This window comes from Myotis yumanensis, unplaced genomic scaffold (assembly GCF_028538775.1).
Source record: "Myotis yumanensis isolate MYYU_CA2020_CCGP unplaced genomic scaffold, mMyoYum1.0.hap1 SCAF_4, whole genome shotgun sequence".
Lineage (NCBI taxonomy): Eukaryota > Metazoa > Chordata > Mammalia > Chiroptera > Vespertilionidae > Myotis > Myotis yumanensis.
Genome location: NW_027223755.1, coordinates 85,409,349 through 85,423,212, shown reverse-complemented (window position 1 = coordinate 85,423,212; position 13,864 = coordinate 85,409,349). Strand labels below are relative to the sequence as shown.

At 48.3% G+C, this 13,864-nt stretch overlaps 1 protein-coding gene across 6 annotated transcripts in view; it reads right to left on the bottom strand.

Moving 5' to 3' along the window:
• The window catches only part of AUTS2 (activator of transcription and developmental regulator AUTS2), a 1,107,415-nt gene that overhangs the window by 77,167 nt on the left and 1,016,384 nt on the right, over positions 1 to 13,864 (bottom strand). For all 6 annotated transcript variants that reach the window (XM_070412831.1, XM_070412836.1, XM_070412833.1 and 3 more), the window contains one exon: positions 8,106 to 8,157. In XM_070412831.1, coding sequence (XP_070268932.1) covers positions 8,106 to 8,157 — 52 coding nt within the window. The remainder of the gene's footprint in view (positions 1 to 8,105; positions 8,158 to 13,864) is intronic.

Below are 13,864 nucleotides of genomic sequence, written 5' to 3'. Positions count from 1 at the left end.
TGGACCTTCTGGGATGCCAGAAGTCCTGGCTGAGACCCACCACCATCAAGAAAAGTTCTTCCCAAATTCCAGGGATCATAAAATACCTCGGGGAAAGCCCCAGGGTCTTGCTCTGGCCGTGAAATGGTTAGACATGCCGCCTACCACCTCCAAGCTGAGACTTGAAGAGGCCCTCCTACGGTTCTGACCTGCTCTTCTCCCTCTGCCAAGATAACTACCAGGATGGGGGCAGCCCAGAGCTGGTCCCAGAGTAAAGACAAGGCCTGCAGCGGGTCCATAGCTGACCTATCACGATACGTTTGTTGTCACAGCCTCTGCGGCACAATGTGCAACAGGGGACAGACAGAGACCCTGAACTGCTGCCGAAGGCAAACACACTTCTCAGGAGCCAGCCGGGACTGTCCACCTGGGTGATACTGCTGACTCCCGCAGAAGGGGCACAACGGGGACGCCCACAGGACATGGGCTCTTCACCGTGCCATACCAGTGGCAGGATGTTTCTTCTTCAACTCCTGGAGCTGCTGAGAGGCTTGCTCACATGGACACTTCTGCACATCACATCACATCACAGTGAACTGATGGGGTGCCTCACAAACCTGGGCTCCTTTCACTCATATCCATAGGTTCTGGACTTGGCAAGAAATCACTTACTTCTAGGAGGGGATCCAGAGGTACAGCCACCTTTAGCCAGCATTTCACTTGCAGGTAAAATGAACCTCCAAATACTAATGAATGGGCCACCCTGCATAATCAGGCCTTAGAATGCACTCTCCCAGTGAGCCCAGGCATGCTCAGCCACCCACGGAAGGCAGGTCTATGGGGGGGGGATGGGTTACAGGGGAGCAGCACAGAACTCTGAATTCAGGCCAGATCCCCTTGGTGAGCCCACTAAGAGGGTCTTTCACAGAGAGCCATTTCTGCTTTTTTAAAGCACAGATTGGGCAAGTGGTAAAACACGTTGATGGCTGCCCCAGGCTAAAATCAAAGACAGCTGAGCAAAAGTTCAGGCACCATGAAATTCATAACATCACTGTTGCACCGGCTCCACCACAGGTTCAGGAATAAACCGGTAAAAATCCAAAACGCTCAGAGATTACTTGTGTGGGAATCAATCATTTCTCTGCTGAAATTTTCTGGCATTTCCCTTTTACAGCATCTCCACTGGATTCCTAATTCACCGAAGCTGCTGCCTGAGACTGAGCATTGCTGGGCTTTCTGAGCAACTGAGACAAATTTTGATCCTTAAATAAATTCCAGGCAAGAGCATGTTTGACTTATGCACAGGAAAGCAGAGAATTCTCCTGTAAGCTGCAAAACAATAGTGTTCTATCTTATCTGAGGAACTTACTGCCGCTTGCCTGTGTGTGTTTTACTGCCAAAATAAAATAAATTGAATCAGCTCACACATGATAACATGCTCTTTCCTAACTCATACTAATTGCTTGGCTAATTGATGTTTGTTGAACTTTCTCCATTTCATTGAGTGATTAGGTACAAAGCTAACAGTTGACATCTGTAGGCGCTTAACTGGTGTCTGTAATTACTGTTAATGTTAAATAATTGTTAGTTAATTGGAGTGGTAACTGACGGAATGGAATCCAGATTGTGAAGCAAAAAGAAACCTAGTTAAATAAACATACATTTTCAGAGAAAACAACATTTTCCTGCAGTTGTCAGAAACGAGAAATGATCCAGAGGCCATGGCAGCCCCAGCTTCCTCCGTGCAGGAAACCCTCCGGGCCTGTCGTCACCGGTGAGGAGGCCCTTTGTCACTTAGCAGGGCCCATTAAAGCAGCGGTTCTCAACCTGTGGGTCGCGACCCCTTTGGGGGTCGAACGACCCTTTCACAGGGGTCGCCTAAGACCATCGGAAAACACATATATAATTACATATTGTTTTTGTGATTAATCACTATGCTTTCATTATGTTCAATTTGTAACAATGAAAATACATCCTGCATATCAGATATTTACATTACGATTCCTAACAGTAGCAAAATTACAGTTATGAAGTAGCAATGAAAATAATGTTATGGTTGGGGGTCACCACAACATGAGGAACTGTATTAAAGGGTCGCGGCATTAGGAAGGTTGAGAACCACTGCATTAAAGGCTCTCCAGAACCGATCTGAGGTTTTCATTCCAGCTGTCTCCTATGAGTGTGTATTACCTTCTGAGACAACCAAATACTAAGTCATTTTGTTTAACCAAACAAAACCCTGAATATGAAGGGCTTCAAGCTTTCTAGCTAATATTGCCAAGCATGGAGAGAAGACTTTCAACAGAATAAGCGAAGAGCTTGGTCCCTGGGCTCAAAAGTAAAAATCATGTTGGCTTATGTCACTGGAAGGAGTTTGCTACATTGTGATCTGCTCCTGCTGGTCTGGCCTAAGTTTTACCTGGAAAGGTGACATCACTGTCAAGGTTCTACTCAAAAGACACCATCAAGAGCGATGTGAATGTTCAGAAAAAATCTTCCACCCTCTTCCAAACATTCACTTTCACCAACACAATTCCAGGCATGGGGTCCAATATGTACCCAGGGTTTCCCCCCGACAATAATCCATAAGGTCAGGGAAAGACCAAGTCGCAGCTGATGAAAACATTAGAGGGAAACACTTTCTCACAACCTGGGACATTTTTAGACCCTTAACGGTGGCTTCACACTAACAGTACAAGGCATCTGCTCCTAAGAATTCTCAGGGAATAATTCTATACAACCGATTTGGTAAGTCAGAGCGCGATTTCTATAGAAAGGTCAATTTCCATAAGAAAAGGAGCTGATTGCTTGCTATTTGCAGTGCGCTAGGAGGAGGAACTCAAGTACTCTAGCTTCTTTGTCTCCCATCAAGGACCAATTACCCTGCAATAGTATTTAATTCTCCACACATCAGAGGTCTCTATCTCCTGAAGACCCCCAAGTCCCCCCACAAGATACAAAAAAAAGGTCTAGAGAAAGAAAATTAAAGAATGAATAATAGTCCAAGTTCCCCTTATCTAGGACTTAAGACATTACAAAAATGCAGCCAATTTACAGAGGCTGCAGTGGACTCTTCTGCACATGCGGAATGTGCTTGACGTCAGGTCCCCCTCACAACCAAACCAAGACACGAGGAGGAATTGTAAAATGGTCTCTATATGTGCATTAGGATGGGGTTTTGAACTTTAAATTAAAAAGAAATTTTAAAAGAAAGCTATCCCATACTCAACAACTCCATTACTTTCACTTATATCAAAAGCACAGAATTATTTTAGGGGAGGGTTTTTCTTAAGCTCAATGGTGGCCTTGGTGGTAATATAACTCAGCTTTTTGGTCACCAAAATAAGGGGTTCCCTCTTCATGTCTAAACCTAATAAATGAGGTGAGAACATCTCCATTAAAGAATTTATTAGGTACCCAGTTACTGAACCTCATCACACCAAGCAGGTGTATCTCTAGTAACATGTCTCTCACCTGCTCTCCTCAAATCTCAAGCAATTTTTTAGCCTGGTTTTCTTTCCATGCTGCTGATAAAAGCATACTGTCAGAAACAACCGAAATCCCCACTAACGTAAAGGCTCTGACCTCATCCTATGGACCCCCTCAGCACAAAATGACCCCAAGAAGAGGCCAGGTGTGTCCACCTGCAGGCCTGGTAGGGCCTGGAAAGGGAAAAACCATCCTGGTGAGAGTGAGCTCCAGGTGGTCCCCGTGCCCCATCTGGTACTCACCATGGTGAGTGTCCACCAGAGCTCCCCCATGGCTGACCAGGAGGGTGGGTGGTGCTCCTTAGCTATTCACATCACAGTAGACACTGGTACTCGAAGTGCGGGGGGGTGGGGGGGGGGCACAAACCAGGGGCTCCCTCCCTCCCTGGGTCATTCCCACCTCAGTGCTTCAGCTCTCTAACACAGTGGTTCTCAACCTTCCTAATGCCGCGACCCTTTAATACAGTTCCTCATGTTGTGGTGACCCCCAACCACAAAATTATTTCTGTTGCTACTTCATAACTGTAATTTTGCTACTGTTATGAATTGTAATGTAAATATCTGATATGCAGGATGTATTTTCATTGTTACAAATTGAACATAATTAAAGCATAGTGATTAATCACAAAAATAATATGTAATTATATATGTGTTTTCTGATGGTCTTAGGCGACCCCTGTGAAAGGGTTGTTCGACCCCCAAAGGGGTTGCAACCCACGGGTTGAGAACCGCTGCTCTAACAGCTCACTCAGGAGGGCCCAAGGCTACTCTGTGAGACACAGGGGAAGGTAAAGAAGGGGTGAGAAAGGCCTGGTGTGAAATACACCTCTCGGCCACCTCTCCTCTGTAACTCCCAGGCCTGCAGGACAGATTCTGGACAAGAGGGCTCTGTGGCAAGAAGGGGCCTTTTCCCTCCCCCTAACCTAGAGCATGAGCCCACACCTGGGCTGGTCCATAGACAGAGGACTCCAGAGACTATTCTCCTTCCTCCCAGGTAGGGCTGCCCTTCTTTCCCGTCCTCCTCGGGGAGCTCTGCTCTGAAGCAATGTCAGAGTTTAAAGGAGATGAACTATCTTAGCAGGATGGTCACAGGCAGCAAAGGACTCACTTTCTGCATTCCCGTCTATATATCAAAAGTGGCAAAAACTGCCAAGTAGGCCCTCCGGTAGGTGAGAAAGGGTAATAATACACACTGGCTGGCCATACTGAATTGCCGGGGAGTTCCTTTTCAGGAGAAATACTCCAGAATTGTGAGTATAAGTCCTGTTGCTTCCATAGCAGTTCAACCAACTAAACATGGACAAGAAAGAAGTCTTTCTCTGTGTGTTTCTGTCTCACTGAGAAAATTAATTTTTCCTATGGCAGATGGGTGAGTCACAAAGACAGAAGGATTCATAAAATTCACACGAACATCCTGTAAACATTTAAACACACTCTGATTAAATAAGGCAACCATGACCTTGATTAAAGTAAAACTTTTTTTTTTAATGTCTACACCCCTAAGCCCTGCAATCTGGAGGCTCATCTTCCCACCTCTTTGGACATGCTCAGTTCTCACTGGAATGGCGTGGGCACGTGCAAGCACGCACTGCTCAATTCGTTTGCTTTAAAAATGGGAAATAAAAGGCATCAGAAGAAAGCAACGATTTGGAACACCTAAACACAAAACTCTTACCAGTTCTCCATTAAATTGGATGGACTCTACAACAGAGAACATCAACATAAATTCAATGGGCAGAAGTGACAGAAAACCCATCCATCGGACCTACTCTTTTTCAGCCCCTCCCCACTTCCCAACTAAATGTTAGAAAACATCCCCACCAGAGACCTCAGGCCCTAGCAAGACTGGGAGCTTTTGCCATGGTTGGAAATTCTGACCTACAGAGGCTGCATGATTTATTCGGGCTCACAAATAGATGGACAGGACTTGAGCCATGGCCTGCTGCTTCAGCCTGGAGCTCCATCCTAACATCACAGCTGCCCCCCAGGCCCCAACCATAATCAGTTTGTGAGATTAACACTGCCCTCCCACAGTGGCATTTTATGGCCCAAATCTGCTGCCACTGGGCTCGGCAGCATAATCGCAGCACCAGTTTAGAGCCAGGCTTCTCTAGGGCGGAGCACTGTAGAACTCTGAGCCAGAGAGGTGATATGTAGCTTTAAACATCTGAAGGTGGAGAAATACACGTGTCAGCTCCACTGCAAGCTGGAAGCTTTGAAGATATTCCCAGTAGTGTTTGTTACCTGGTGTAAATTTGCCCTTTTCTTACAACGCTTTTTATTGCTCTTGGCTAAGAATACTGGACAGAGACAGGAGACCTGACTGGTAGGCAGGCAGGCTGCTTTGCAGGAGAACTTGAACTTGATGTGCATGAAGCTGACAATTCCTCGAAGGCCCTGTGGACCATCCATCCAGTAAACGCTGCCACTACCTGGAGTGAAAACAGCCCCAAACCCAAAAGCACATGGCGAGGCTCTCTGCACCTGTCCTGAAGCCATGGCTGACATTGTCACTACACAATGAATCTCTTTTTGAAGTTGTTTTCCTGATGTTTAGCAGTTTGAATACTAATCCCCTTAACAAAACTGTCCCCACCTCCCCCCTCCTTTCCTGCTCCCCTTAATCTCCTTCTCTCCAGGGAGGGGGGTGGGTGCTGGACACCAGTCAGTCTTGTCTGCAGCACCTGGATTTGCATTGATTCCCTCTCTTGTCATTCATGTTACCAACAGGAATTAGCATAAGGCATTAAGGGGAAACTCAGGAGGAGAAAAGAAAGACCATTTTGATGGAAATAAGGGGCAAAGGAATAATCTGCCATCAACTAAAATGCTTATTTGTGTATGGTTTCCCAAGCAAAGCTTAGAAAAAGCCTGTGTTGATTTTAGTGTACACAAAGAAACCTTAATCCTTTCAAGGCAACTAAATCACCCCAGAAAAAGCAGCTCAGAAGAAAGGCACCCTGTCAGGGGCGACTATTCACAACCAAATAGATGCCACAAATCACACTCTGTAAGTAAACACAAATAAGAATGTGGGAAACGTTTGATTGGAAAAGGGAAAGGGGGAGGGGGCAGAAGCAGGAGGGAGGGGGCAGAGGGGTTCCTCATCAATCACTCTCCATTTGCCCCGAGGAGAGCCTTTCAGCCTGGTGAGGGCAGCGCAGCCTGAATGCAGGTCTCAGAGCCAACTCTCACTCTAGGGCTCATCCCAGAGAGGGGAAACACATTCCAAAGCTTTATGTAAACTGGCCAAAGTAAGACACAGTCACATGGCGCTGGAGGTCCTGGGAGGGGCCAGGCCGGGTTGTCACTGAAACACAGAAGACCTCCTTTGGGTGACCTGGCCTACCTCAGTCTCCTCCTCCTCCTCCTCCCACCCTACCCTCTTTCACACAGATACACACCATTGTCTACTGATCCTCTCCCTCATCAAAATGAGCTATAAACAATTATGCATTTTTACATATGAGCACTGTATGCCGTGAACTGCACCTATCTTCTTTTATTACGCTTTTAGCATTATGGTTAACAAATTTACACAAACTTTCAGTCCATCAAAAAAATATGATGAAATATAAAACTGGAACACTCCATTATGCAATAAAAAAAGATAAAATTCAATATGACAATAATTCTGGGAGTAATAGCAATCACATAGGCATATACATCTCAAGGGAACTCTAAACATAATGTACTATTTAAAATTGCAGTTGGTTCCAATTCTAAAATAATCTGTGAGCTCAAAATAACTGAACTTGAAAACGTGTCTTACCAGCTAGCAAAAAATGCTAGCCTAGGCAAGGATGGCATGCTGAAGTGGTTTCAAATTTCACTTGATGAAGGCCCAACTCTGCACAGGCGCTGCCTACTCTCTTTCAGGTAACACAGAAGGGATTCCCACAGAAAGCACACCTCCGTTTCGCAATTATCACACAAGCATCTGTATCTGGTTCTATTATGAATCTAATTGATCCCTTTCAAATCATACACCTTTGCAAGGCCTGTGAGTAGACACTCCTTTAAATTTCATTATTTCCAGCAACACTGCTGCAATGAAAACTGCTCAAAAACCTATTCGCAATAGATACGTTTTCCCTTAATGTACGGCTACAGCGTTAGCCTCTGTAACTCTTTATTACGGTTTGGAAGAAATTAAAGAAATAGCACATATTTAAATTTTGCCCTCTTGCTCATTTATTAACTTTACAGAAGGCCCACAGCAGAGTAAGGCTTGGTTTATGACCATAATGCTGCGAATATAAACATCCACAGGTTATTAGAGTCTGCAGTACAAATCGGCTATTTATAGTTCTCCGACTGCTGGGCAGTTGATAAGTAACAATAAAGTTAAGGCGTTTTGAGAACTATTGTTCTCTATTACCACATCCTGCATTACATTAAAGTCACATAGTGATTTCTTACTCAAATCAATTGAAATAAGGATTCAAGATATTCTTTAAAATAAACTGTTTGCAATGTACCACAAAAGAACACAGAGTCCATCTCAAGCTAAACCACAAAATATGAACAGTAGTTCCAGAATGAAAAAAAGACCGTTGTTTTTTATTCTTTCTTCCTAGGCAATGACAAGAACACAAATATGAAAATACATAAATCACAGCTCAGAATTAATCTTACCTTTGTTTACAATAACGGTATTGAAGAGTTTTTCAGAGCTGGCATCTGATGCCTGGAAAACAAGAAGGGAGAAAAAGGTGTTATTATTGTCATTAATACAGTCACCACCACCATCATTACTGTGTTTCTAAATCAATTTACTGCGTTTAAAAAAAGCCTAAGTCGGAAAGCAGCAATTTCCCCAACCCTCCATTAGGTGGTGCTAGTTGACTGCCTGAGAAAGACCTGCAGTGCAGTTATTTGCTGGAGGGGAAATCTGATTTCAAAAATGTGTCCTTATTAGACATATTATCTGTGCAAAACATATTTCTATGAGATGATACACAAAGCAATTCAGCTCACTCACATAATGATTTTGCAATTTCGTTGACAGATCATTATTTTGGAAATGGTACTTTTTTCATATTTGCACACATGTCTATTTTTCAATTTCCTTTCACAAACCAGAAATGCCCATTATTTAACGCTAAGCCTTTCTTCACTAAAAAGTGTCAATTAGCGCTTCCAGAAATTAATTTTTAAATATTCATCTGATGACTTCAAGATCCCTGTCCCTTATGGTAACCAGGATGACCTTGGTGTTAAAACCAAAGAAAGCTGACCTGCCCCCAAACCCCACACTGTACATGCCATCAGCATAATTTCCCTTGCATTTTCTGGAAACCATGTCTGCTCATTATTACACTGGCTTGAGGAAAATGAAATAAGCCTGTTTAAACAGCAAGAGCAAAGGCGATTTAAATTATACACTAATGTTCTGGGACATAAACATAAAATCAGTTTGGAGAAAAATACTATAATGTTTTGGAAGCACTAAATATTTCTAGAACTTGAAAAATTAAAAAATTAAAAATTAAGCACCCTCATTATATAATGTGAAGATGCATCTGCATTTAAAGTTACACTGGCTATGTTACATTTATGCTGTTTTGGCTACTCAATCCTTGTAAGAAATCACTTATTTTTCACAGTTTATAGAGATGCATGTTTGACAAAGCAAAGCACAGAATGCTGAATAAATAAGAAATATAGAGAATAGAAGGAGGGGTAATCTGAGGTACAGCATATTCTGGCTTTTAGAGACAAAGAAAATATTCAATTTAATTTTTCCAGGTTATGTTGAAGATGAGAGATTCTATGTACATCTGGGGACCATGTTCTGGTTCTTAAAGCAAGTGATACAGGAAGACATATAATATTTTTATTTTGACTACTTTCCCCTTTATTTCATTCTAATCTCCCAACTGTAGGGGTGGTTCAGAAGATTAACAGATCAAGAGGAAAAAAAAAAAGGTTCTACGCGCAAAACAAGTGAAGTGCATACATACATACATAAACAGTTTAATAAATCCTAGATAGACGTTTCCTCTTATTTTGTAGGAGTGATGAAAAATAATCCAAAGGCCTTCCTGAAATCTTAAACAAAATTGTGTATTATACTATCTTTTAATAAAAATAAGCTGCCAAAAAAACTGTTGCATGGAGGGGGGAGATAAGATATGCATTAAACAGATCAAGAAGACTGGATTATAAAAGCAAAAATGATGGAGACAGTCTTGTTAAACTGTAACATTAAGTGAGATTTCTAGGAATATGAATTTCCCAGATAAAAACTTAGCGATAGGAGTATTTCACCATTCTTCAATAATAAAGTGTCTCTTGATTCTAATTGGAATGGCTAGGTTACATTCATGGCTTAAAAAATAAATTCCAGCTGACAGTTTTAAAAGAAAAAAGTCTGTTAATTAAATCCTTTTACCAGATTGAAATAACCCTTGCAGATTTAGGAATTACTTATTACAATGAGCCTAACTGGCTCAAAGAAATATAAAAACAAATTGCTGCATCCCAAATATAAAAAGCACTACTAAGGAAAGCAAACGGTTCCTGATTGAGTTTTTATTTGCATTTGGGCGTGTGCACAAGATAGAGAGGGAACAGGACAGAAGCTGGAGGTGAAGGTGAACAGGCCCTCTGGCTGCCACCTTTGTCAGCTCCACTGGGCTCTATGCTGTATTCTCAAATAGGTGGTTCGGGGAACCTACGTTTGAAGCAAACTTCGATGTGATTAATTATGATGCTAACTACTAAGTTATGGTGGAAATAAGTCTGACAGGATATTCAGAGAGGCTGAGGAGTACACCTTCTAATACACGCTTTTTGAACCCTTTCATTTTCTGATACACGTTACAAAGCCTGAAATGATGCCTCTTGCAACCGGGGGAGGGGGCGTCTCCACCAGGCCTCCAAAAGAAAATGATCGCAATGGGGCTTTGGCTGACCCTAAAATGATTCTGGATCCCTGCTCTCCCCCATTCAGCTGGGTACAGCCGTGGCAGACCACTGCCCTGAAAGTCAGAAAGAGCTTCTGAGCCAAAGCCTTCAGTGGAAACTACAAGAAAATCCTTCGCTTTTCCTCCACAAACTTTCCAAATTCTACTTATGCTTTTAAAGCATTTGTTCAAATTATTGGGCTCCTTGGGTTTTCATCTTTGGGACGTTTCGTTGTCACTGTTTTTAGAAAAAACCTTCAATACCTTATATTATCTGGCCCATTTTCCTGACTGATTTTTTTTTTTTTTTTTCTTAATCAGAAACGACAAATGGCAACGTGGTGAGCTGAGAGTTAGCAGAGGAGCGGAGCCCTTTCTTCTCTCCTTCTTAAGGCGGGGGAACCTTTACAAGCTAAAGACCTTTATTTAGATTTTGCTCGCCATTTCATTCATCTCCCTCGCTTGGGTGTGGAGGTTGAGGACTTCAAGTGGCTACATCTAAAAACTGATACTCCCCCCCCCTCCCCAAAAAAAGCTTTTTAGTTGCTTCTTATTGAGGGGGAGGTGCAGATTTGTTTTTAATACTTAAAAATCACTAAAAACCGTAGTTGTTTAAAGAAAAGTTAAATAAGTCCAACAGATGGGAGGAAGGAACACCGACAATGAGGGCAAGGAATAAAAGCCTTCCATGCCGGAGACGGGGCACAGCCGCCTGGCTTCGCGGTCCACCTTCATTTCCTTCGGCCGAGGACCGGGGAGACAGCCCTCCGCACCCGCAGGAAGAGGGACTTTGCAACCAGAGGAACCTCCGCGAAACTTAAGCGCGAGTTCTCTCCCCACGGCCGCCGCCGATCCGCGCCCGGGTTTCCTTTCGCTTCCCCTCGGTCCCGCGTGCGAGCCGGAGCCCCGACCTCGGCGCGGGGACCGCGGGGGGAGCCCAGCGCCAGGGTCTCCGGCCCCAGCGGCCCCGGCCCGGCCCGGGTCAGGCGGAGCCCCTTGGGCGGGGGAGGCGCTGGGGCGGCTCCCGCCTCCGGACCGACGGCGAAGCTCCCGCCGCCCGCGCCGCCGCTCCCGGGCCGAGCCCGCCGGCCGAGGAGGAAAGTACAAAGGCGGCGCCGGGCCGCGGAGGGAGAGCGGGGGAGGGGGGCGATGCAGGGGTTCGGGCGCGCGGGCCGCGAGGAGCCCGCCCCGGCCACCCCGGCCCGCCGGCTCGGCCGCCGCAACAAAAGACCCCCGAGCCGGCCGCCTCCCTGCCGACCGCGGGCAGCGGGCGCGGGCGCTGCGCCCCGAGGGCTGCATTACCTGGTCGCCAAGGGTTAAGCGGTCCTGTCAGCCCCAAGTTCATGGCTGGGTTCCCGAGCGCGGATCGTCCAGGACCGGGCAGAGCCAGCCGCACACGCGCGGAGAAAACGCCCGACTCCGCCGGGGCTGCGTCCGCAAGTCTCCCTCCCGCGGTCCTAGCGAGGTCTGGAGCGGAGGCAGGAACCAGACCCGTCCGGGGCCGACGGCTGCGGGGCCGGGAGCCGGCGCCGCGCACACATCCGAGCGCGGCCGGGCCGGGCGGGCGGCGGCGGCGGCGGGCGGGAGGGAGCGCACCCGGCCAGCGCTCGCCCGCTGCCTTCGGGTCGCTCCTGCGGCGCGCGGGGCCGGGGGGCACTGCGGGGACCCGAGGAACGTCCCGGGCGGGCGGGCGAGGCGGCGAGGAGCGGCCCGAGCCGCGGCCGCGGCGCGCGGAGCTAAGAGCGAGGCGGCGGCGGCGGCGACAGGACAAAGGAGACCATGTGCGGAGGGAGGGAGGAGGGAGAGGGAGGAGGAGGAGGAGGGCACACCGCGGCGGCGGCGGCGGCGGCGGCTTCTCCCAGGCGGCAGCCTCGGGCTCACCGACCGCCGGGCCCGCCTCTCCAGCCGCGCCACGGGCCGCCCGGTCCCGGCCCCGCCGCCGCCGCCGCCGCGCCGGAGGGGGACGCTCCGGGAGTCTTTATTTTTGGCCAATTTCAGCGGCGCGGGGCGCCAAGCAGGCTGCGCGGGACCGACGGCGCCTCCGGGCTGGGGCTGGCGGGCGGCGGGGAGCGCCGGGGCTGGCTGGGCTCCGGCCCGCGCTCCGCTCGCGGGCGCCTGCCTCTCCCGCCGGCTCGCAGCTCAAGTGAACTCCATCGGCGGCCGGCGCGGCGCCGCGGGCTCCCCGGCTGAACGCGGGTCGGGAGGGGGCGGCGGCGGCACCGGGGCCCCAGGCTCCGGACTTCGCTCCCCGACTGCGCCGAGCGCGCCTCCGCCAGACGCTCGCAGCTCTCGGAGCGGGACTTCCTCGGCGCGCGGAGCCGGAGCAGCCGGTGCCACCGCCCCTCCTCCGGTCCGCCCCGCGCGCCCCGCCCCTCGCGGCCCCTCCTCTCGGCCCGGCGCCGGGTCTGCCCGGCAGGGGCGCAGTCCCTGGGCGCGACAAAGACAGCTGTCGCTCCCCGCGGCCGAGGGCCCCAGGTCCCCAGGCCGCCTTCCTGGCGGACGGGCCTGGCGGGAACTGCACCTCCCCGAGCCCTCCCTGCACTTGCGGCTTCCAATATTGCGCTGCGGCAGGGGAAGGCCACGAGGCCCATAGCTTGGGGTTGAATGGCAGCTAGGCCGGCCACATCCGCACAGCGCAAGCTCTCTAGGCAAGAAAGTGATGAGTGTGAAACACGTGGCACATAGTAGGTGCTCAATCCAAAATATTACGTACATTGTTGAAAATGGAGGGGAGGGGGGTGTCAGAGTCTAGCATGAGAACAAAAAGGTCTTAATCTAACCTCATCCCCATCATGATCAAAGTCTGAATGCAGTTTGTTAGGTCTTAAGGATAATTGAGTGCATGAACTGGCCATTTACAAAGCCTTCCCCAACCCCCATTCTTCAAATCCACTAACAAAGTGAAGCCAATTGGTTCCCCTGGCATCCACCAGATGTAGGGAAAGGAATAAAGCAAAGCCACAGCCTCACTACAGGGGCAGCAATTACCATTTTCCTAACATTTGTCATCATTGTGTTCTTAGTGTAGGGCCTGCAAAGGGGGAGAGGGCGCTCACTGACCACAAACTGTTGGATTTCCCCAGAAATCCCATTTCTGCCCAGAGCATACCCAGCCCCCTCTGTCCAGCCTGGGAGCCCCTCCACAGGCTCTGGCCTCCTTTACTCACTGTTCCAACCACAGAGGCCCCTGGGCCATATGGGGATGAGGAGATCCTCTGCTGACAACAGTTGCTGTGGTTTTTCCAGCACAAGGGGAAGAGGAGGAGGCCCGGAGAGCAACAACTGGGCACACCAGGGAGGAGTGAGGGGAGAGGGAAGCCGCGGTTCCTGATGTCCCTTCCAGGCCACCTTTACCTGGAGTGCAGCTGAGATGAGAGGGAAGGAGCTGGCTGGGGAGAGGTGCACACCACATACCAATGACATGGAGACTGGCTTAAAGCATAAGGCCCGCTCCTCGCCTCTTTGAAGTTGAACATCTGTCGCTGT